The following is a 22,647-nucleotide window of genomic DNA, read 5'->3' as shown; positions in this document are numbered from 1 at the left end:
TTGTGTGACGTCCTATTTATAATGCAAGATCCACAATATTGAGAACTTAAAAATCGGATGCATGAATCCATGATGCCATGATCTCATCCATTTTGTTTTCTTGTTGCGCCACATGTAAAGCAAACATTAATTCCATATTCTTCATATTTCCACTCTTCACACTTACACAAATATGCATGCATTTTCCATACACACCACACGTACAAAGTATTGCATGCATGCATTTTCCATACACACCACACGTACAAAGTATTGCATGCATGCATTTCCCATATATTGTATTTATATTTTATATCCTAGGTTTGTGTTTGATAATACATGTTATTCCACTTGCATCATTAATATACTAACAATCTCCACCTTTGGCATAGGATGATCAAACACATACGTTGTAGTACTCCCCCTCAAAATATAGTTCTCCCCCTCAGTATATGGTTCTCCCCCTTTTGAGAAATCATAGCCAAAGGCAATAACGTAATCAGTAGAAAGCATAGATGAATGCATATAACCAACCAATAACATGTAATAAATAGAATGTAGATTTGCCCGGGAATATGAGAGAGGCGTAGTAGGGATGAGACTATAGCATAGAAATGCACTAGAAAGCTTTCACACCAGAAAACTCAAAGGTCCTTTGGAGGCTAAGAAGTACTGGGTAGCCCTCTTCCAGTGAGGCATAGTAAAAATACACTAGAAAGCTTTCACGCCAGGCTGTTCTAAGGATCTTTTCGAACCAAAGCAGTCACCGGGTAGCCATCTTCTAGGTATGCAAGTTCCGGGAAGACATAAGCAAAGATGTATAATAATGTAACAACCAGAACTTTGTTGGAGGTAAACGGAGTGGCGATAGTTGCAAAATAGCCAATTTTACTGATAGCAGGCAATTTTTATTTATTGAGAATATGGAAAAATTAAGTAGAAACAGGCTCCAAGGAATGTGAGCAGAGTGCAACTGAACGAATCTACACACTAATAATCATATGCACTAGATGAATTATTTGCAAACATCAATGCTACTACTAAAGAACGATATTACCGTGAGGCCGATTGATTAGGAGTGCTGGGATTGGTCTGAGGAAGAACTGGCAGATTCGGGAGCAACAGCGTTGTCATTCGGAGATTTGTCAACACGTCCTATGGGACCAAAACCCTTTAACTTCAATAGTAGATTTCGGACTTGAAGTTCCTTATTAACCAAATCCTTGCGCTGAGCAGAGATCAAGCAAAGTTCTTTTTCCAGAAACTCAATAGCAAGCTCCTCACAATTTGCCAAAGATGATGGTCCTACAGTAACAGGATCCCTAGATAGACCCAGGTCAACAAAGTGTGAACCAGAAAGGAGCCGTTGATCAAACTTTATAGGCACAAGATGAGCTAGTAGAGAATTGACAAAAAAAAATGAAACAATACACTTCTTTAGTTACAACTAAAGACTTTTAAAGTAAGGAAAAAAAAAATACGGTGGCATTTTTGTAAATATTTTAAAACTTTACAAGTCTTTACTAATAAAGTCACGACTTGTATTATTAATTTTTTTTTTAATTTAGTGACATTACAAGTCTTGACTTCTTAGCAAAGACTTACGTAATCTATGTATAAATATAATTCTTATATTCTAAAAATAAAACCCTACTCACTCCCCGGCTCCCCCAATCTGATTTCGCACTTAGCTGTGACGGCTAGTGACTCCCCTCCCTCAAGTCGACGATGGCGGCTGAGTATTGGTGGCGTGAGCAGCGGCAGCGGTGATAAGTGGCGTCGTGAGCAGCAGCGACGAGCGAGCTACGTAGATCTGCGACGACGAGGGCTACCGACGGCTTCAGATCTGCGACGTAGACTTTTGGGTGACGATTTCATATTTTCCTGAGCTTTCGGCGGCGGTGTGTTTCCGGTGACGTACTACAGCGGCGACGAGCTCCGGTGACGATGGTGTAGATATGTTTTGTTCTGAACTTCCGACGGCAGCAGCAGCGTGGCGAGTTTCCTTCTTCCTACGGCGAAGGTCCTAGCTGACGGTGGCGACATCGACAGCTCCGGCGGCATAGTGACATCAACAGCAGATGACTACTGGTAGTTTTATTTATAATATATTTTTTGTTTATACTTCCTTAATCATGATTATTTTCGTACATTTTTATTGTTTAGTTTAAATTGTGTCTGGTAAAGTTTTAGAAATGAATTCAAGTTGTAGCTGCTGTTCGTAACTTTGTATAGACTAGTTCTAGTCGAAAATGGTGAAGGAAACATTATTTGGTAGCCTTGGTACTATATATGTAAAATTTAGCAGTTTTGATATTTTATTGAGTTGAGGGGAAATTAGGGTTGTGATTTGTGATTATGCATACAGATTTTTTGAAAATCTGCTTTGTGTACAATTTGATCTTTTCATGGATTAATGGATAAATAATAATGTAGGCAATTTACAGCTATGTTGTTCTCAAATTTGATTGTATAAGAGACACTTACCTGTTAGTTGCTGTATTAGGATTTTTTACCACAACTATGTTCTTGTTTTGGATTTTCAATTAATTTGGATTTACTCAATTAGACAGTCTTTTAAGGGAACTGAATTCTTTTTAGCTTGTTAGTGGAAGTCAAGATTGCTTGCATTTTGGGATACTTAATTGATGATGAGAAATTTCTCACTTTATTTTCAATTTGGAATTACTTGAAAAACATTTTGCATACAAAAAGTGATTCTTTTAATCATTTTCCTCCTGATGCTGGATGATCTTGGATAATTCTTGTGCATAGTTTTGAATTTTGAATATGTGATTCTTTGATCAAAGGAATATAAATATTATCTTATATGATCATTCTTGTCCTCATTTTATTTTTATGTTTATCTATATGAAATGTCTTGTGCAATTGTTATTTTAACATGAAGTTAAATAAGGCTAACACTATGCCACTGTTAGATTTTAAAAGTTAAGTTATCTAGTCATTAATCATTCGTGAGTTCACCTTTCTTCGGCTGTGAACTGAATGCTAGTTTATTAAGAGTTTGAACATGATGCAAAGTTGTAACATCCTCTTTGTTTAAATGTAATGACCTGTTGTACAACTACTTTGTATTGGAAGTTTTGACACGTTTTTATTTTATTGTGGTAGATGTTCTTAAAGGAAATTTCACTCTTTAACTCTGTTTTACCTTGTTTTATTCTATATTTGAGTGTGATAATTTAGACTACAACAAAAAATTGAGTTGCAGGCAAAAGATGCTGCTAGAGTTCAGAACAAATGGCTTCTTGTAAACCTTCATTCTACAAGGGAGTTCAGTTCACATATGGTTAGTGTTTTCTTCTTCCCAATGTACCCTAGAAACATCATGTATCCTCAACTACTGTTATGAACCATTCCCCAGATGCTTGGGATCACATGCAGTTCAAAGATATTGTTGTCGAAGTTGCCAATGTGGAGCTGTACATATTACAAGGCTGTCCACATCTATTTGCAAGAACATCCTTGATTTGATTAATGTTCTTGCACTAAAGGTGGACCACACACGGGTGGTGGACATCCTGAGAAAGGTAAAAGGCTTCCCCATTTGTTCACCTTCCTTGTTAGCTTTTACTCATTCGACAATTATTTAGTCTATATATGGTTGCTGTTCAGAGCAACTGTGTTTCTGCAGTTAATGAGGCTCTTAATGAGATATATGTTGAAGAGGAAAACTATATATGATAGACTGTGTGAATCTACTGAATTACATGACAACTTTGATCAAGTAATTTTCTGATACTCCTATAAATTTATTTGTTTATTCTGTTTTGTGGTTTGATTATTTGTATTACAAGTATGGTTTGAGAAGACACTGATCCTGAAATCTGTGGATTTTGAGGTGGTTACCTTAATAACTATGATGTTAACTTGTTTTGTTGCCTTTTGATCTAATTCTGAATTTCAGTCTATATACTGTGACTTGAACCTGGCAGATTAGCTAATTTGCTTTCTGTTAATATGGGATCTTTGCTTCAACCTCTCCGTTTTCAAGATATCCAGGTAATTTACAATATAATAATTTACACAGTTTTATAGTATATAAAATCAAGAAATAAACTTTTTTTTTCTCTTTAAGAACTTTTTGAAAGGTCAACAAATAAAAAGGACATGCATATAAACATTGATGTTTTTTACTACAATAATATACACACACATGTATGTGTGTGTATTGTAGATCTGTAGTAAATATCATAATGTGAATTATCTGCACCAATGTTTTTACTGGATGACCTCCCCTTTCATGTCCTTTAATGTCAAAAAAGTTCTCATAATACTTTTATGAATCCGTAAAATTTAATTTAATTTATTATCTTCATAAATAGTTGCCTACTAGCTTCTGGTTTATGAGGATCCCATAGGTAGAAGTGAAAAGATCTTCTTGAGGAAATAGATGAGTTATGGAACTTATGGATTATATTAAGTATGTTGAATTATATTTATTGTGTGTGTATTAGTGTTGAACAATTCTAGCTATTTTCTTTTGTATTAAATGTTTTTGAATTATAGAAATGTTGTTTGTGCAATTGAATTTCTTATGAATGGTAATTTAATTATTGTACATGGTATTAATAAATATAAATAAAAAATATATATATTTTTAACTATAGGAGTCCGTATCATTAAGGTATGGACTCCTATAGTGTTTTTTTATATAAAAAAAAGAGTATACGCGTCTTTACTTAACTGGAAAAGACGTGTATAATCCACATTTACACGGCTTCAAAGTAAAGACGCGTAAAGTTGAAACTTTCAGCGTCCAGGTCATGTGCGTCTTTACTTTTAAAGACGCGTATTGTCAATTAGTAAAGACGCGCATGGCCCATTTTGTCTGCTTCAAAATATTTCAGAGGAATGCTTCTGAAATCCTTGCATGGCAAGTAGACCGTAGATTAAATTAGGTAGAACTATGTCCTTTTTACCAGCTTTCCCATTCCGAGCGTCAACAATTTGGTCAAACAACAGCTGACCGAGATCGAAGCTGACACCGGTGTCAATTTTAAAAAGAAGAGCAACCATCTTTTAAGTGACATATCTGTGATTTGTGGAGGGCATCCAATTCGAAAAGGTAATCTTGTGCAGAAATGCAAAGAAGGAGGTCAAATCTGATGCCTTGATGGAGTCTTTTGATACCCAATACGTGGCATGACCGCCTGTCAACCGTCTGGTGATTTCATGCAAGTCTTTGTCAAAGTAGTCAGCATAGCCAGGTAGTCCATAGTAAGCATTAATTACCCGTGGACTGGATTCATAGAAGCGACCCCGTACATAAGCCAATCTAGCATTTGTCAATTTAGGCACTATGTTTGTATAAAACTCAAAGACAACATCCCGAACAAATCGTTCCACCTTGGTAACCGTTTGAAATAACTTTGCAGTCTTAAGGGTCTCGACCAAGTCAGTGCGGAGCTAAAGCTGTCAACATCCAACCGTCATTGGTGGATAAAATTTCTGGCAGAGAACGTCTCCAACAGGAAATTCAACGAGGAACAATAGAAAATGTAGGAGAAGGCACGAAAAACCTTGTGTGACGTATTATAAACGGCTACAGAATCACTGACACTTTCATCAAATTGTTCCACCGGGTCATCGGAGTCGGAGCGACGGGAGGAAGGTTTCATCGGTGATGAAGATGAGGACCGAGGTGAGGCCCGACGGGGAGCCGTGTGCGGTTGTGGAGTGTGGAGTCCGACCGGTGAGTGGTAGCCAGCCGGCGGCGGCGTGGCAGTTCTTGGTTCCGGCGAGGTGGCATTATAGGGAGTGGGAGCAGAATGAAGTCAACGGAGGAGGGTGCAGTGTGAGAGAGTGCGATGGAGTGGAGAACGTGAACAGGCTGGAGGAGGATGGTTGGCTGCGAGTGGGTGTGGGCAGGTCGGTGACTGGTTGGGGTGGGGTGGCGAGGTGCAATCCGACGGAAGGTGGTGGCGTGTTGTTTGTGGCAGTGTAGGAGGGAGGTGGCTGAGGCAAGAAGTGGTCGGTGGTGGCTGAGGCAGGAGGCGTTCGGTGGTGGCTGAGGTAGGAGGTGTTCGGCGGTGGCTGCGGAGCGGAGGTGGCGGTGCAACGTGGTGGCTGCGGTGTTGGCAGAGCGGCTGGGGTTTGTGGTGTGTGTTGTGCGCTGCTGTGTGAGGAAGGAGCAGTGTGTTGCTGCCATTAAACATTCCCCATTTTGTACAGTGAGATGTAGGTGGAGAAGCAGTGTTTAGAACCTAAAATCAAGGAGAAGAAGAAAGAAACAATTCTACAACAATGGTGGAAAGTAACTAATGTTAGATGATGCGATGGACTAGTTCTCCAAAATTAAGAAATAGAAGAAGTCAGATCATGAAATAATAAACAAGCAAAAAAAATGTTTGTGTATAAGGAATGTGTAGAACTATACAAAAAAAAAAAAACGTAAAAGAAATTTATGCGCATAGACAAACAAAGTGAAAAAGAGAATCCAGTTAGAAAAAATTTTGGCAAGAAAAAAAAACTAAAACAATAATATTTTGTTAGATCACATGACAAAAAAAATTGAAACGAGAGAAAAAAAAACACAAAGAAGATGGTAAAAAAACTGAAACACGACTATGTCAAAACATACCAAAATTTTATTATTATTATTTTTTTTTTTTGTTATAAAAGATAATTGAAAGTTACGATGATGTACACAAACCAAGTTTGTGTCGTAATTCTTCAAACTTGTTCCCATCAAGTGCCTTAGTAAGGATGTCTGCAATCTGATCCCCTATAGACACATGTCCTAAACATACAATGTTATCTTCCACCAGTTCTCTAATAAAATGGTGTCGGATATCAATATGTTTGGTTCTAGAATGTAGAACAGGATTCTTTGTGATACTAATAGCACTAGAGTTGTCACAGTAGAGAGTAATTACCTGTTGCTCAATGCTGTAGTCTTCTAGCATTTGTTTCATCCATAACAATTGAGCACAACTACTGCCTGCAACAATATATTCTGCTTCTGTTGTTGACAAGGAAATCAAATTCTGTTTTTTTGCTTAACCAGGAGACGAGATTTGACCCTAGATAAAAGCATCTTCCAGAAGTGCTTTTCTTGTCATCGACATTTCCAGCCCAATCTGCGTATGTGAATCCGATAAGTTGGGTGTTAGATTCGTTTGAGTACCAGATCCCGAACTCCATGGTGCCTTTGATGTATTTAATGATTCTCTTAACGGCGGTGAGGTGCGATTCTTTTGGATTTGACTGGTATCTTGCGCAAGCACCAACACTAAAGCTTATGTCGGGTCTACATGCTGTTAAGTATAGTAGACTGCCAATCATACTTCTGTATAGGCTCGGGTCAACTGATTTACCTTCATCATCACGACTGAGTTTGGTGTGTGTTGGAAAAGGGGTACGAACACTCTTGCTAGTATCTAGACCAAAATGTTTGACTAGGTTGTTAGCATATTTGGTTTGAGAGACAAACATACCTTCTCTAGATTGTCTAATTTGTAGACCCAGAAAGTATGTTAGTTCACCAACCATGCTCATCTCAAATTCCTCTTTCATTAAGGTAACAAAATTGTTAGCATAGAAATCGGAGGTGGAGTCAAATACTATATCATCGACATAGATTTGGGCAATGAGGAGGTCAGATCCATACCTTTTAATGAATAGGGTTTTGTCAACACTTCCCCTTGAATATCCCTTCTTAATTAGGCATTCTGTCAACCTTTCATACCACGCTCGGGGAGCTTGTTTTAGTCCATATAGTGCTTTTTTCAGTTTGTACACATGATCCAGATGTTTTGGATCTTCAAATCCCTTCGGTTGTGTGACATAGACTTCTTCTTTAAGATATCCATTTAAGAACGCGGTCTTGACATCCATTTTTTGTAGCTTGATCATCATCGTGCATGCAATTGAGATTAATAGTCGTATTGATTCTAGTCGGGCAACAGGAGCAAAGGTTTCCTCAAAGTCGATGCCTTCCATTTGAGTATATCCTTGAGCTACCAACATTGCTTTGTTTCTTATGACCGTTCCATTTTCGTCAGACTTGTTTCTGAAAATCCATTTCGTGCCGATGATGTTGACATTTTCAGGTTTGGGCACTAGATCCCAGACTTGATTTCTTTCAAATTGAAATAGTTCATCCTGCATGGCATTGATCCAACACTCATCTTTTAAAGCATCATTTATGTTTTTCGGTTCAATCAGTGATATATAGCAGGAGTATCCTAACATTTCACGATAGCTCTTCTTTTCTTTGTCTCTGGTGCGTATTCCAGCGCTCACTTCTCCAATCACATTTTCTGTTGGATGATTCTTCTGGACCCTAGTTGAAGCTACTTTAGAGTGTTCATCTTGTTCTTGTATATCTTCTGTTTGATGATTTTTCTGGACCCTAGTTGATGGTCCTTTAGAGCATTCAGCTTGTTCTTGTGCATTTTCTGCTGGGATTTCAAAGGTAGGTGTGGTGTGCACTAGCTCATCATCATCTTTCTTCTGCGGTGTTGAGATTTTGTCGTCAACTGTCTCATTTGCTGATTCTAGGATAGTGTTTTTCCTTTTGTTGAATACACGGTATGCCTTGTTGTTTATGGAGTATCCAAGAAATATACCTTCATCGCTTTTGGCTTCGAATTTTCCTTTCGAGTCCCTGACATTCAAAATATAGCAGACACTCCCAAATATGTGAAGATATTTTAGATTTGGTGTTCTGCCTTTCCATATCTCGTAAGAGGTCTTTTTAGTTCCTTTTCTCAGAAAAACTCTATTAGTAATATGACATGCAGTGTTCATGGCTTCTGCCCAAAATCGTTGAGATAACTGTTTTGCAACTAACATGACTCTAGCCATTTCCTGTAGAGTTCTGTTCTTCCTTTCCACTACCCCATTTTGTTGAGGCGTTTTAGGAACAGAGAACTCATGCATAATGCCTTGAGAATCACAGAACTTACTGAAGTCAATATTTTCAAATTCACATCCATGATCACTTTTAATCTGGACAATGTGTCCTATGGAACTATCTTTTTCTGTTTGAAGTCTTAGACACAGTTTAACAAAGGCACTAAAAGTGTCAGATTTTTCTCTCAAAAAATCAATCCAAGTAAATCTAGAGAAATTATCTACACAAACAAACACATACTTTTTCTTTCGAAAACTCTCAACTTGAGTGGGTCCTATTAGATCCACGTGAAGAAGTTCAAGGACTTTTGTAGTGGGGGTGTATACTAACCTTTTATGAGGAATCCTTGTTTGCTTACCACGTTGACCTAGGGCAGTTAATCGTTTCATTAGTTATGTTCAATTACTCTCAGTCTAAGATCCTCAACTGCCTTGTCACCTAAGGAACCACCAAGCATATTGTTTTCATTATTAAACTCTTCCTTGAACGTGCTTCACAAAGCAGTCCATTGAATAACCTCCGTCCGATCGACTTATATCATAGGCCGACTTAGGCCACCTCATCCTTCCTTCTTCCAAGCCCTTTTTCCCTCTTCATTGGTCATCCCTTCTATCCACGTCGAGCTTCCATTACTGAGCCTTAGTCTATCCCCATCAGTAAAGTATAAAAGAAAATATATTGTATTAGGAGTTGTATTACAACATTTTAATTTACAATTCTGGTACGAATAGGAATTGTATTACCATATTTTACAATAGTATAGGATTGTTTTGCGCGGAAAAATAAAATGGGAGATTTTGGTTTTATTAATAGTATAGATTGGAAAATACTACTTGAACTCCCAAATTCTACTCCCTACTTTTACACCTTCACACAAAAATTTGATATTGACACTTTCTTTAGGACCCACTGGATGAATATAACCTATCATATCTTGCTACGTCAGGGAGTAAAAGTGGAGGAGTATGAAATGAGAGTCCATGTAGTAGAACTCGTATATATTACATTGCAGAGAAGTTTATGTACTGTATTATTACGATTAGTAATTTTAATCTAGAATTGTATTACGAATAGGAAACTATATATATATATAATATTAGAAATTCTATTACCACATTTTAATTTACAACCGTAGTACGAATATGAATTGTATTACAATATTTTACAATATTACGTAAACCTTAGTATTATAAAAGTGTTTTGGACAAAAAGTTAAAATGGAGGATTTTGTTTTTCTTAATAGTATAGATAGATTGCGTTGTAGGAATTATATGTATTGTATTATTACGATTAATAATTTTAATATAAAATAGTATTACGAATAGGAGAGTAAAAATTAATATATTTTATTACGAATTCTATTACCACATTTTAATTTACCATTGTAGTAGTAATATGAATTGTATTAACATATTTTACAATATTACATAAACTTTAATGGTATAGGAGTGTTTTGGGCGGGAAGTTAAAATTGAGCATTTTTTTTTTATTAATAGTATAGAGTACGTTGTATGGAAATATATGTACTGTATTATTACGATTAGTAATTTTAATCCATAATTGTATTATGGATAGGAGAGTTAAAAAGAATATATTTTATTAGGATTTTATTAACACATTCTAATTTAAAATTGTAGTACGAATAAGAATTGTATTACCATATTTTACCATATTATGTAAATCTTAATAGTATATAAATGTTTTGGGCGGAAAGTTAAAATGAGGGATTTTATTTTTATTAATAGTATACATTATCATTTTCATTTATAGTTTTCATTTATTTTATATTTTTTCATAAATTCAGAACAAAGCAACACTTTGCTCATTTGTGAATCCAATTTCACAATTGTAATAATGTTTTCCACAACACTTATTAAGATAAGATAAGAAGAAAGGGGCATTAAAAAGGAAGAAAGAAAGGGCAGTTTAGGAAAAGAATGAAGAATGAAGAATGAAGAAAGCAAGGATTGGGAAGGGGCGGGACAAAAGTTGCGTACACGGTCAATACTACTCATGATGGAAAGCGGCATTGTGACGTGTTGAAAAAGTAGTGGGTAATAAGTATCTGTCTCTCTCATACGCCCAACCTGACCTACATGGAAACAAAAGCAGTAGAGAGCGAGAGGGAGAGGGCTTATCTCGCTGCTGCTGCGAACCCATTCATACATCCTATACATACACACACACACACCGCCTGCTGGGTGGGTGGGTGGGTGGGGGGCATGGAAGGTCTGGCCATGCTCAGGCAACTCATCGGACAAGTTCAGGAGCTTTTGGAGCTTTACGGCGGTTATCCTTCCACCGTTGTTCCTGCTAATTACTTTCTTCAGCTTCAACCTCCACCGCCACACCACCCCAGGTTTTTAAATTCTTTCTTTTTTCTTCTTCTTCTTCTCGCTTTAATTTCTTCACTTTTTCTCCTGATTCCCGTTTCAATTGCTTCATTTTCTTGGATTTTTCTCTTCGGAATGGGTGAGATTCAATTTTGCACTTTGAAATATGCCCTGTGCTTCGGAAAGGCCAAAGAAATGCGCTTTTTTCTTTGCTTATTTCTGCAATTGGAACTAAAGGGTTCTGAAAAATTCTACCTTTTCTGTTCCCCTGCCGTGTTGGAGAAGGGTGGCTGAAGAGGAAAGGGGATTTAGATGAATATAAATCTAAATGCTTGTAATTTTAGGAGATTTTCCTATTAGAAGGTTCTTGGGTGGGTTGGGAACTTGGCATGGTAAAATTATTTCAGTTGCTTCATCTTGATTCTGCTTTGGGGTTTCTCTACCAACTCTGAAACTTAGTCTTTAATTTACTTGAATAGAAAAATGCATGTTTATGCTGCATATATAATATTGGTGTACTTCTCTTTTGGCTCAAATTAGGGCTTGAGCTCTGGATTATGTGAGATGGAAATAATAATCCAGTGCTTGTGGGTGGAATTAAGGATTGGATCAACAATCCTATATTTCATATGAGTGATTAAGGATGGGGATAAAGATGAAATTTAAGAAACTTGATAACATTACAACTTACAAGTGCTTCATAAGGGGGTGGTTTTAGGGAAGACTAGCAATGGGTGGTAGCCAAATAGATGGGTGGAAGATGATTGGGTCAGTGAGTGGTAGGACCTGAGCAGATGAGTCTGATAACTAGACATGGGTAATTATGCATCCCACATTAGTCTGGGAAACCAAAAAAACCTTGAAGTGATATAAATCTTACATGAATGGCTGTCTTAATTGAAGGTTTTTTTTTTTCCCTCCATATTACTGTTAAAAAGTTGCACCCATGACTTGCATATACCTTGTACAAATTTATTGAAGTAAAGGAAATGTTAAAACTAAGTCCTTAACCTATCAAAAAAAGTAAACATAACTACACAGTGGTTTATACACATTGCCAGATGGTGGACTAATTATTTTAGCTCTCTGTGAGTGGAGAATAAAACAATGCTAAGTTTACTTCTAAATTTCTTTTAATACAAGCATTCTTTAAGGGAATAAATTTTCTTTCTATTTTGTCTAAGATCTTTAAAAAGTCCATTTTACTTTTGCTTTTTATGATTTGTATGTTAAAGAGGATATTTTTTGTTTTAGCATTTATAGTAACTCAAGTCCCTCATTAAAGAAAGTAGGGAATGAGAGAATCCGGAGTTGGGATGATGGTAATATATTTATTATAGGATTTGCAGGTTAAATCTGAAATCTGAAGTAAAGTGCTTGCAATTACAGCATTAATGAAACTACAGAACTTGATAATGAGGTGCTACTTGGATGAGATGGATGCACCAAACTGTGCATGTACTTTTGACAGGTTGAATCTATTTCCTCATGAGCATGCAAAATTAGATGAGGATGTAACATGTAGGGTTGAAGCCGAGTAGCTGACTGAAATAGTAGAGAAGTTTAAGGGTGCGTTTGGTTCGCACATGGGAATCGGAATCGGAATGGGTATCAAATAATTGGTAATGATAATGGGTTTTGGGAAGAGTATTTAGCATGTTTGGTAGTTGGGTGGAATGGGAATAATTATTAATAGTTGGGGAAGAAAGGAGGAAGGGAGATGAAACCCTTATTTAATAAGGGTATGGGTTTTCTAATTAATGGGGTATTCCAAACCCATAGTAGCATTCACAAAACCTATCAACCAAACACAATCAATCACTTTCATACCCATTCCTTATGCCTAAACCCACCAACCAAACACACCCTAAATGATCTTAAACTCTAATTATAAAAAATCCATCTACCAACAGTACCAAGCATCTGAATTACTATGCTTTAATCCAAAACAGAATGTTTATAAGTTGGTTGTAACTAGGGTAGAATACTAAGATGGATGTATGGAATATTAGGAAGGACCATGTTAGAAATGAATTTGCTTGAAACAAGGCACAGGAGATGTCAATCAACAACAATTTGAAAGAAAATAAATTAGGAATGTTTAAGCATACTGCATGTAAACCTTTAGATACACCAGGCAGGAAGAGCAGTAACATGGAAGTAATAAGAGATGTTGGAGGAAGAGGTATGCCTGAGCTTATTTGTTTAAGTTGACGGGAAAGATGTGCTAGACTCATAGGATTTTGTGCTTAATAGAATTGATCAGTGAAATTTAGGCCTAGTTCAACAGCAGAGTCGATGTACTTTTTGCTAGATCAAGTGCCAATCTTTTAATGTAAATATTATGAAAGGTACTCCATTTCTCCAATTTTGTTTGCTACATATACTATTCACAGGTCAAATCAACTTTTATTTTTTTGCTTATTTTTTAACAATTTTTTTATTGATTATTTTTTTGTGTGTTTAATTTAACTTTTAATATAGTTTTAGAAATTTTAAATTTGTAGATTTTATTCACTAGCACTAAATTAAATATTACAAAAAATTAAATTGTATATGACTTCTTGTGCCAAGCTTAGTTTTCCTATTCATGCAACCATTTTGGGATGGAGGGGAGTATATGCTAATTCAAGGGCTCATGTGGGATATTCCTCTTAATGGAATCAACTGATGAAATTTAGGCTTAGTTCAACAGCTGATTTTCAGCCCTTTTGTCCTGAACTAGTGTCAATCTTGAAATGTAAATTTCTTGTAAATTGAGGTCCTTTTCTATACTAGGATTTACCTATGTTTGAAAGGTAATTGTGTTTACATTCGTTGTTAAACTTAGCTAGACTGGGGCAGTGACATGCTCTGAAAAAATTTTCTTATAAGACATTTCAATGCCTTTATTGATATGTTAAATCAAGTGGGTTCCTATTTTTGGTTTTATGCCCCACTGTACACATAACATTCCTTGATTGCTGTGTGTGTTATATGTGAAGACCTGATTCTCTAAATATACTGCTTATGCATTCTATGCAGATGGTGTTTTCTGAATCTTGATGATAGTTCTATTGAGGACAGTTGCTACAATCTCCTTGTGACTGCTGGGAAATCTGAAAATCTCAAAATGTTGGAACCTGGTAAGCCTCCACCAAAAAAGAAAGTCCGAAAGGAACGAAATCGGGGAAGATCAGATGGAACTACCTGCTCTACGGAGGCTATGGAACACCATATTTGGAAAGAATTTCCAGAAGACCTTTTTGAAGCCGTCATAGCAAGACTTCCTATAGCCACCTTTTTCCGCTTCAGATCAGTTTGCAAAAAGTGGAATTCAATGCTTACTTCTCAAAGCTTCTCTGAGCAATGCGCCGAAGTCCCTCAACAACAGCCATGGTTTTACACCATCACCCATGAAAATGTGAATACTGGAGCCATGTATGATCCTGACTCGAGGAAATGGCATCACCCTACCATTCCTGCTCTCCCAACCAAGTTAATAGTTTTACCAGTGGCTTCTGCTGGGGGTCTCGTCTGTTTTCTTGATATTGGACATAGGAGCTTTTACGTGTGCAACCCGCTTACAAGGTCTTTTAAGGAGTTGCCAGCCAGGTCAGTGAAGGTGTGGTCACGTGTGGCAGTTGGGATGACTCTGAACGGAAAATCAGCGTGTGAGGGATACAGGATCCTTTGGGTTGGTTGTGATGGGGAGTATGAAGTTTATGACTCAATAGAGAACTGTTGGAGTCCCGGAAGTATGCCCTCAAATATTAAGCTTCCACTTGCACTAAACTTTAAGTCACATACAGTCTCCACTGGTAGCACACTTTACTTCATGCGATCAGACCCTGATGGAATTGTGTCTTATGACATGGTCTCGGGAGTCTGGAAGCAGTTCATAATCCCCGCTCCCCCCCATCTGAGTGATCACACTCTCGCAGAATGTGGGGGGCGCATAATGCTCGTGGGGCTGCTGACAAAAAACGCTGCCACTTGCGTATGCATATGGGAGCTGCAAAAGATGACTCTTTTGTGGAAGGAGGTTGACAGAATGCCAAATGTATGGTGCTTGGAGTTTTACGGAAAGCACGTTAGAATGACTTGCTTGGGCAACAAAGGTTTGCTTATGCTATCACTGAGGTCAAGACAAATGAACAGGTTGATTACGTATGATTTCTCTACTCGGGAATGGGTCAAGGTCCCCGGATGTGTTCTACCTCGCGGGAGAAAGAAGCAATGGATTGCATGTGGCACTGCATTCCACCCGTGTTTGACAGCTTTGGCCTGACTCAGCTCATTGTTCCCGACTTTCTAAGGTGATATTCAACATGCAAGTGGCGGCTCACTCACGCCCACTTGCATCCCGTCTTCTCTGTGCCAAGAAAGAAGAATATGTTGTCGAGTTTAAATTTGTTCTGTAAAACATGTTACTGTAATGCTGTTGACCTTTTGATTCCATGGGACAAAATTTCAATGCATAACCGATTTGTCGTTCACTAGATCAATATCCATGCTTCCTGTTTGCTTACTCTCCAGTGCTGTTGCTCTGTTCCCCTTCTTGCCCAGTTTCCTCTTCTAGGCGTTAACTAATTTGCAAAAGTCATTTTTTATTAGTGAACAGCAATGGCAATTTGAGATGGTACCAATTGTCAGCTGTTTTATTCATTTTTGAGGCTATATGGTGTAAGGTCAGCAGGATAACTGGGGTGGTGTGCAATGTTTCGTGTTAAATTTCACTTTAAAATTTGTACTACGTACTTCCATCCCAAAATGGTTGTCTGGTTCGTTATCTCAAAATGGTTGTCTGGTTCGTTTAACGAGGCTTGACTGAATTAATTTTTAATCTAATTTTCCATAATATTAAGTTTAGCATTAATATATAAAATTTATATATTTAGAAACTACATTAAAATACTATTAAACACAAAAAATTAAATTTTAAAATAATAAAAAATTACTAAAGAAAATAAGCAAAGAAGAAATAGTTGTTTGATTAATGAATAGTAAATAGGATAGGTAAAGTGGGACAGAGGAAGTATAATTTAATGTGATTTTGTAATGATTAATTTGTCATCAGAGGGTATGAAAAATAATGATGGGTATTATCAATTATAGTATTAAATATTATGGATTACGGAGTATAAGATTTGATACAATAATATATATATTTTTTTTCATTCTAATACAGGAATTTATATTATCTATAAAAATAAAATTCTCCATTTTAATTCCCCGCCCAAAATATTCTTATATTATTAAGGTTTACGTAATATTGTAAAATATGATAATGTGAACAAATAAAAAAGTCTAATTGTACCTTTTTTTTTCCCAAAATTCAAGGATTTCCTTAAAAAAATTTTAATTTAAGGATTCAATTCCATTTTACTAACAAGTTTGAAAGCTTATTTGACCTGTATTTCATAATTAAAAATGATTGTGATTTTATAGGCTCACTTATGGATACATTATTACTTCATTTGTAGGTTGAAATGATGAATTATCAATGTGTTCAATTTACTATATCACTTTGTGGCTGGAGGGCCCAAGGTTGGAAGTAGTGATTTATAAAATCAATAGATGATATGCTATCTAGGCAAATTATACCGTGCACCACGTACGTAAACAACGTTGTTTTGAGCATTGTAAACTAATCATCCGTTTTTTTTGAAAATCATGTTTCCCGTTTCGGCCGATCTCTGTATTTATGTTAATATTCTGTGTATTCCAAGCAATCATTCTGTGTATTCTAGGCAACCGTTCTGTGTATTCTAGGCAACTGTTTTGTGTATTCATGTTAATAACATATGTTGTGATGTGTTTGTGCATTAGAATATTATGAGGATGAGTTCTATGTATTTTGTGTCAATATTTTGTGTATTCTGGGCAAACATTTTGTGTATTCTGGGCAAACATTCTGTGTATTCTAGGCAAACGTTCTGTGTATTCTAGATAATGATTATGTGTATTATAGATAATGAATTCACTGTTATTCGCGTCCGCGTCCACTAACATCTATGTATTTTGTGTCAATATTCTGTGTATTCTGGGCAAACATTCTGTGTGTTATAGGCAAACGTTATGTGTATTATAGATAATGATTATGTGTATTATAGATAATGAATTCCCTGGAATCATTCGCGTCCACGTCCACTAACATCAAAACGACGTCGTTTGCGTACGTGGTGCACATTGCTATGTACACCGTAGTGCAGGATATAACGATTGTGCTATCTATATATTTTCTTCAAATTGAAGATATAGTGACACTTCAAATATAAAAAGGTTCTTTTGTCCCACAGTAAATGTGATTCACTTGAATGCTTTTATTGCTACTACTCTTTAAATAATTATGAAAACATATAATATCAAGGTATAAAACAAACAAAAGACTAACCACATTTTAGGCCATATTTGAAAGATATATACAGTTCACTAAAAAAAAACTCCCTTTTATATATAAGCAATATTCTTCCTTAACCCTATTGCAAACTAAATTGCTTACATTAAAGTAAACAATGCATATCATTGTTCCATCATAAAATGTAGGCAATGCATATCATAACAAGTAGTTGAATGTTCTACAATACCCAAACTTGAGTACTGTGGAGATTGAGCAAATTAAGATTTTAGTATAAATGTTATGTTTTACTTTAGGCCATTGACCACATAAATTGGGCCATAACATTAGTTCTTAGCTAGGCTCTTTATTCAAATTTGAAGTACTCATTTAATTAATTATGAGCTTTCAATTTTTCAGTGAACATCATTTTTTCACAATTCACACAAACAACATAATGAGGAAACTCACAGAATCAACAATTCTAAGGGGTAAGAAGAAGCAAAAGACCATAGATCAAGGTTAGAACCAAATTTTTAATACTTTAACCGTTAACTGAACTGAATTTTTTATTACTGAATTAACCGAACCGAAGTTTTTTTCGATTAATCTGTCGGTTAACCGATTAATTGAACTTTTTAAGCTAAAGTTTTAAATTCGGCTAAAGTGTCATCCCGCACCATGAACCATTCACGATTATTCACCCCGCACCATTGTCTTCAATAAGTGATTATTTGAGTCATGAACTAATTTTTTTTTGCGCCTAACATTTTTTGTAGGTTTCCAGTAAAGTGTATGACATGTCACCGGTTTGAAAGCTAATGTGGACTTATTTATTAATGATGTGGTTTATTAATCACTAATTACCATTAATTAAACCTTAATAACCTTAATTACCTTAATCATCTTCCACATTCAATGCAATAGGGTAGCTCAAGTGGCAAGTGAGCTCTCTTTGTGGGAAAGAATACCGGGAGAACCTGGGTTTGATTCCCACAAGTGATATGATGATTCCCCTTTGACCAGCTCTCGTGCCTCCCGGAGCGAACGTGGGTACGCCATACACGTGTTGTAGACGAGCTAACATCCTAGAAGAGTTAAGTTGTGACATGTTCTTTCATTTTCCTATGCTACAGATCTTTGTGATGACAATAGATATCTAGCTGATCATATGGGTTCTAACGTTCTTACACCAGCCCAAGTGCGTATCTAGTTTCCATTTATTTCTGCCTTAGCCATATATCATCTAATTTAACTTGAAAAAAATTGCAGGGCTAGGAATTAAGGAAGCAAATTGGCGCAGCAACATACATAGAGTGTAGCTCTAAAACTCAGCAGGTTTTTTACTACTGTTTGCGTTTCATTGTTTTGATAATCTTACCGATTTCGATGTGCATTTTTGATAAGTTTAAACCAATCCCTTCTCATAATGGTCTTGTAGAATATGAAAACAGACACTGCTATTAAGGTTGTACTTCAACCACCAAGGAGGAAGGAAATGGCTAGGAAGAAAAGGCGTAGAAGTACCGGCAGCTCAATAGTTTAAGTATCACTTGAACGGATAGATGCATTTGAAGAGAATCTATTTGTGACTTTCCATTATGCTTTGTAGCCTTATAATATACTAAGAATATTGAGGGTAAAACTAACCGAAATTTCACCTAATTGAAGAGAAAGTAGTACTTTGAACCTTCTTCGAGACAAAATAGCATCCATGTTACTCTACGCTATCATGATGAATGCTGCTGCTGTGTTTGCATGACAAATTTGGATATCTTTTTCTTTTCTACTTCAACAGGAGGGGTATAGTCTGTAGGGCTTGTGTGGCTTAGGGAACCTTCGGTGCTGGGGGTTAGCTCGTATTCATCAACAGCTGGCTAGAATCGGACTCAACATGTAGGGGGGGGGGGGGGGGGGGCGGGCATGTGTTTTGTAAGCAATGTCATTTTGAACGTACGTAGCTGTTTATCATCAAAAGTCGGAGAGAATTTTCGATTCTCTTAGGTTCTGAGAATTAGTATCTGTGGTTTGAGTTGCATGCAGGAGATAGTCTCTATTGGGGTCATTGTTATAATTCTAATTAGCCTATGGACAAGGTGTTTAATACCGGTAACTTAGTAGATAACCTGTAAAAAATTCTAGGTGATTTTTTTTTTTTTTTTTTTTTGTTTTTATGGTTTGTGGATCGAAAAGTCACTTATGAAAGAACATGGTACGGCATGATGAATCAGTTATAGTTCATGGTGCGGGATGACACTTTAGCCTTTAAATCTTAAAAATAATTAATATAATAATAAATCTAATTAAAAATAATGCATATAATAATAATAATCCATAAGAAAATATACAAAAACAATACCATAACAACACTACAAATTTATAGGGATTTTACATATTAGATATATATATATAAATTTCGTTAACCGAAGTTTCAAACCGAATTAACCGTTAACCGAAATTTTAAAAAACCTTTAACCATTAACTGAACCAAAGAAGCTGAAGACTCAATTGAGTCACCAAATATAAACATGTCACAGTTGTATGTGGATGTTGTTGGCGGGGCAAAAAAGCAGCGTATGTATGGCTTTGGGACTAAGGGGTCCTCATTTATCAATGGGAATAGTTGTGGTTCATCTGCTACCTCACAACTTCATCAAGATGCAATGAAAGATATGATGAACCAACAGTTAGAGACCATGCGAGTTGAGATGGAGGCTAAAATATAAGCTGAGATGGATGCTAAATTACAAGCTGAAAGAAATCAAATACAGGCTCAAATACAAGCTCAGATTACAAGTTTGATGGATTAGTTGCATCGCAATGGGATTCTATCCATTTCTATGCCACCACCTCAAAATACTCAATAAGCTGAACATTCTGTTAATTCAAATGATAAAAACCTAGGAGATGATTAGATTATGTTTATCAGTATGAATGTCATTGTTTCTAACGATGGATACTTGGTACTGTTTCTAACTATATTACTTTACTTTTGTTATTGTTTATGAGTATGGATGTTTTAATATAATATATTTTACAATTATATTATTCATGTATTATATTATAGGTTTAATGCAGGTAAGTGATATTAATTAGCGGGTATATATATATTTTTAAATTTTATAATTTAACGACGGACAGATATTGTAGTAAATTCGTAGCTAAGTATCTAATAAAAAAAAGAATACTAACGAAATAGCGACGGAAAAATTCGTAGTTAACTTTAGCGGCGGATCATTTCGTCACTAAATCGTAGCTAAATGACATCAAATTCAAATAATAAAAATGAATTAGCGATGACACGGATAGCGACGGAAATTTCCGTCACTAAGTCTAGCGACGGAAAAATTCGTAGCTATTCCCTCGCAAAGTTCGTCATCAAATCGTCGTCGTAGCAGTTTAGCGACGAAAATGTTATGGGTTTAGGGACGGAAGTTTCCATTGCGAATCCGTTGCAAAAATCAGCGTCGAAATCATCGCCCGAGTAAATATAACGACGGATTATTTTAACGTAGCGATAGACTCTTCCGTCGCTAAAACTTAGTGACGGAAAAAATTTGCGTCGCTAAATTCTAGCAACGCTCACTTTAGCGACAGACGATTTCCGTCGTTAATCAGTTTAGCGACGGATTTTACCCGTTTAGCGACGGAAATCGTCCGTCGCTATTTTTGGGTTTTTTTGTGGTGTGGAGCAAATGCGGGTGGACCCCGACTGTTAAAGGGACGGAGAAAGAACCGGAACCGGTGTATTTTCTCACACTCTATATGTATTTGCCTATTTGCCTATTGATTGCTCTTCTATGATGATACTTGTTACTTGATGATTATGTTATCTTTGTGTGTTCATGCTAAACCATCTATTTTCCAAATCTATATATGTATACTTACTTTACAGGGTTGAGTGGTTTATACTTAGGATTTTATGCTAACAGGTTTATTTTCTACTTTTTTTATTAAGCCCTTTCAGGCATGGATATTGGATCGTTGAGAGCGCGCATAGTGGAGTTAAATGTGTAGATCTCTTTTGTTCTCGCTCCCCCTTAGGTCCTTCCTAGTATTTTGCTTTGATGATTATGGGTTCCTTTGACTTGTAGTATTATTATTACTATGATGTTTTAATTTGATGGTGCTTAGGACATCGGGCTTGTGTATCCATGGCAGTTGTACTGTTGACTGTTATGTTTTGGGATTTTTAGACACTTTAGCCTGGCAAGCACCCTTGTGATTGTGTCTGTGACGGAAGCATCCCCTCTATTTTGGATTTATGCCCATTGAGTTTAGAATTTGATATTTAATTAAGCCTTTTTTTTAAATATTAATTTGGAAGTTATAACTAGGCTCTATTAGTAGAAATTGGGGGTGTTACAGTCCCACTCGAGGAGAACCACCAATTGGCTTTGGCTAATGGAAATGAGATGACCGATCCTAGTAGTTATAGGAGGCTCGTTAATCACTTTATATACTTGACAGTTACTCGTCCAGATATTCGTTATAGTGTGCACATTCTCGCACAATTAATGCATAAATCGCAGGTTCCTCTTTGGAAGCTGTACTAAGTGTGGTGCATTATCTGAAGGTTCTTCTTTTAGGGCTCTTCTTTTGTGATGACTGTGATCTCGATCTATATGCCTATTATGATGTTGATTGGGTTGGTTGTCCGCTCACTCGTTTCTCGTTGACTGCTTATTTTGTTATCCTAGGAACCTCCCCGATTTCATGGAAAACTAAGAAGCAACAAACTGTCTCACACTCCTCTGTTGAAGCTGAGTATCGGGCAATGACTTCTGCGACAAGTGAATTGAAATTGTTAAAAACACTTATCCTTGATCTTGGTATTTTTCATGACACACGCACCAATGCAGTTGTATTGCAAAAGCCAAGCGGCATTGCACTTCGCTCGTCATCTAGTCTTCCATGACTCATGAGTAAACCAAACACATTGAAGTCGATTGTCATTTTATTCGTAATGAAGTTCAGTCTAGATATTCAATCCTCATATGTTCATACTTTTGTGTAAGTGGCAGATGTTTTAACTGAGGCTTTGGGCAAGTCTCAGTTTAAGTTTCTTTTAAACAAGTTGGGAATACTTTATGTTCATGTTCCAACTTGGGGGTGGGGGTGGGGGGGGGGGGTGG

The 22,647-nt window shown here is 36.5% G+C and overlaps 1 protein-coding gene and 1 long non-coding RNA gene across 4 annotated transcripts; both read left to right on the top strand.

Annotated features, from left to right (window-relative positions):
* Positions 1-1,653: 1,653 nt before the first annotated feature.
* On the top strand, positions 1,654-4,447 carry LOC116027947. 3 transcript variants are annotated; one of them, XR_004100030.1, is made up of 4 exons: positions 1,654-2,070; positions 3,212-3,530; positions 3,616-3,727; positions 3,936-4,447. It is a non-coding gene; the product is annotated as an uncharacterized LOC116027947 (long non-coding RNA). The 3 variants fall into 3 exon arrangements; XR_004100031.1 differs by lacking the exon at positions 3,616-3,727; XR_004100029.1 differs by having other exon boundaries at positions 3,212-3,727.
* A 6,630-nt stretch (positions 4,448-11,077) lies between these two features.
* On the top strand, positions 11,078-15,680 carry LOC116027326 (F-box only protein 6-like). Its single transcript, XM_031268886.1, has 2 exons — positions 11,078-11,219; positions 14,218-15,680. Exons 1-2 carry the CDS (start codon positions 11,083-11,085, stop codon positions 15,461-15,463), a joined length of 1,383 nt encoding a protein of 460 aa, XP_031124746.1. The 5' UTR covers positions 11,078-11,082; the 3' UTR covers positions 15,464-15,680.
* Positions 15,681-22,647: the final 6,967 nt, after the last annotated feature.

Source organism: Ipomoea triloba, chromosome 8 (assembly GCF_003576645.1).
Source record: "Ipomoea triloba cultivar NCNSP0323 chromosome 8, ASM357664v1".
Classification (NCBI taxonomy): domain Eukaryota; kingdom Viridiplantae; phylum Streptophyta; class Magnoliopsida; order Solanales; family Convolvulaceae; genus Ipomoea; species Ipomoea triloba.
Note: the sequence above shows the minus strand (reverse complement) of the source record. Positions and strands in the feature narration are given on the sequence as shown.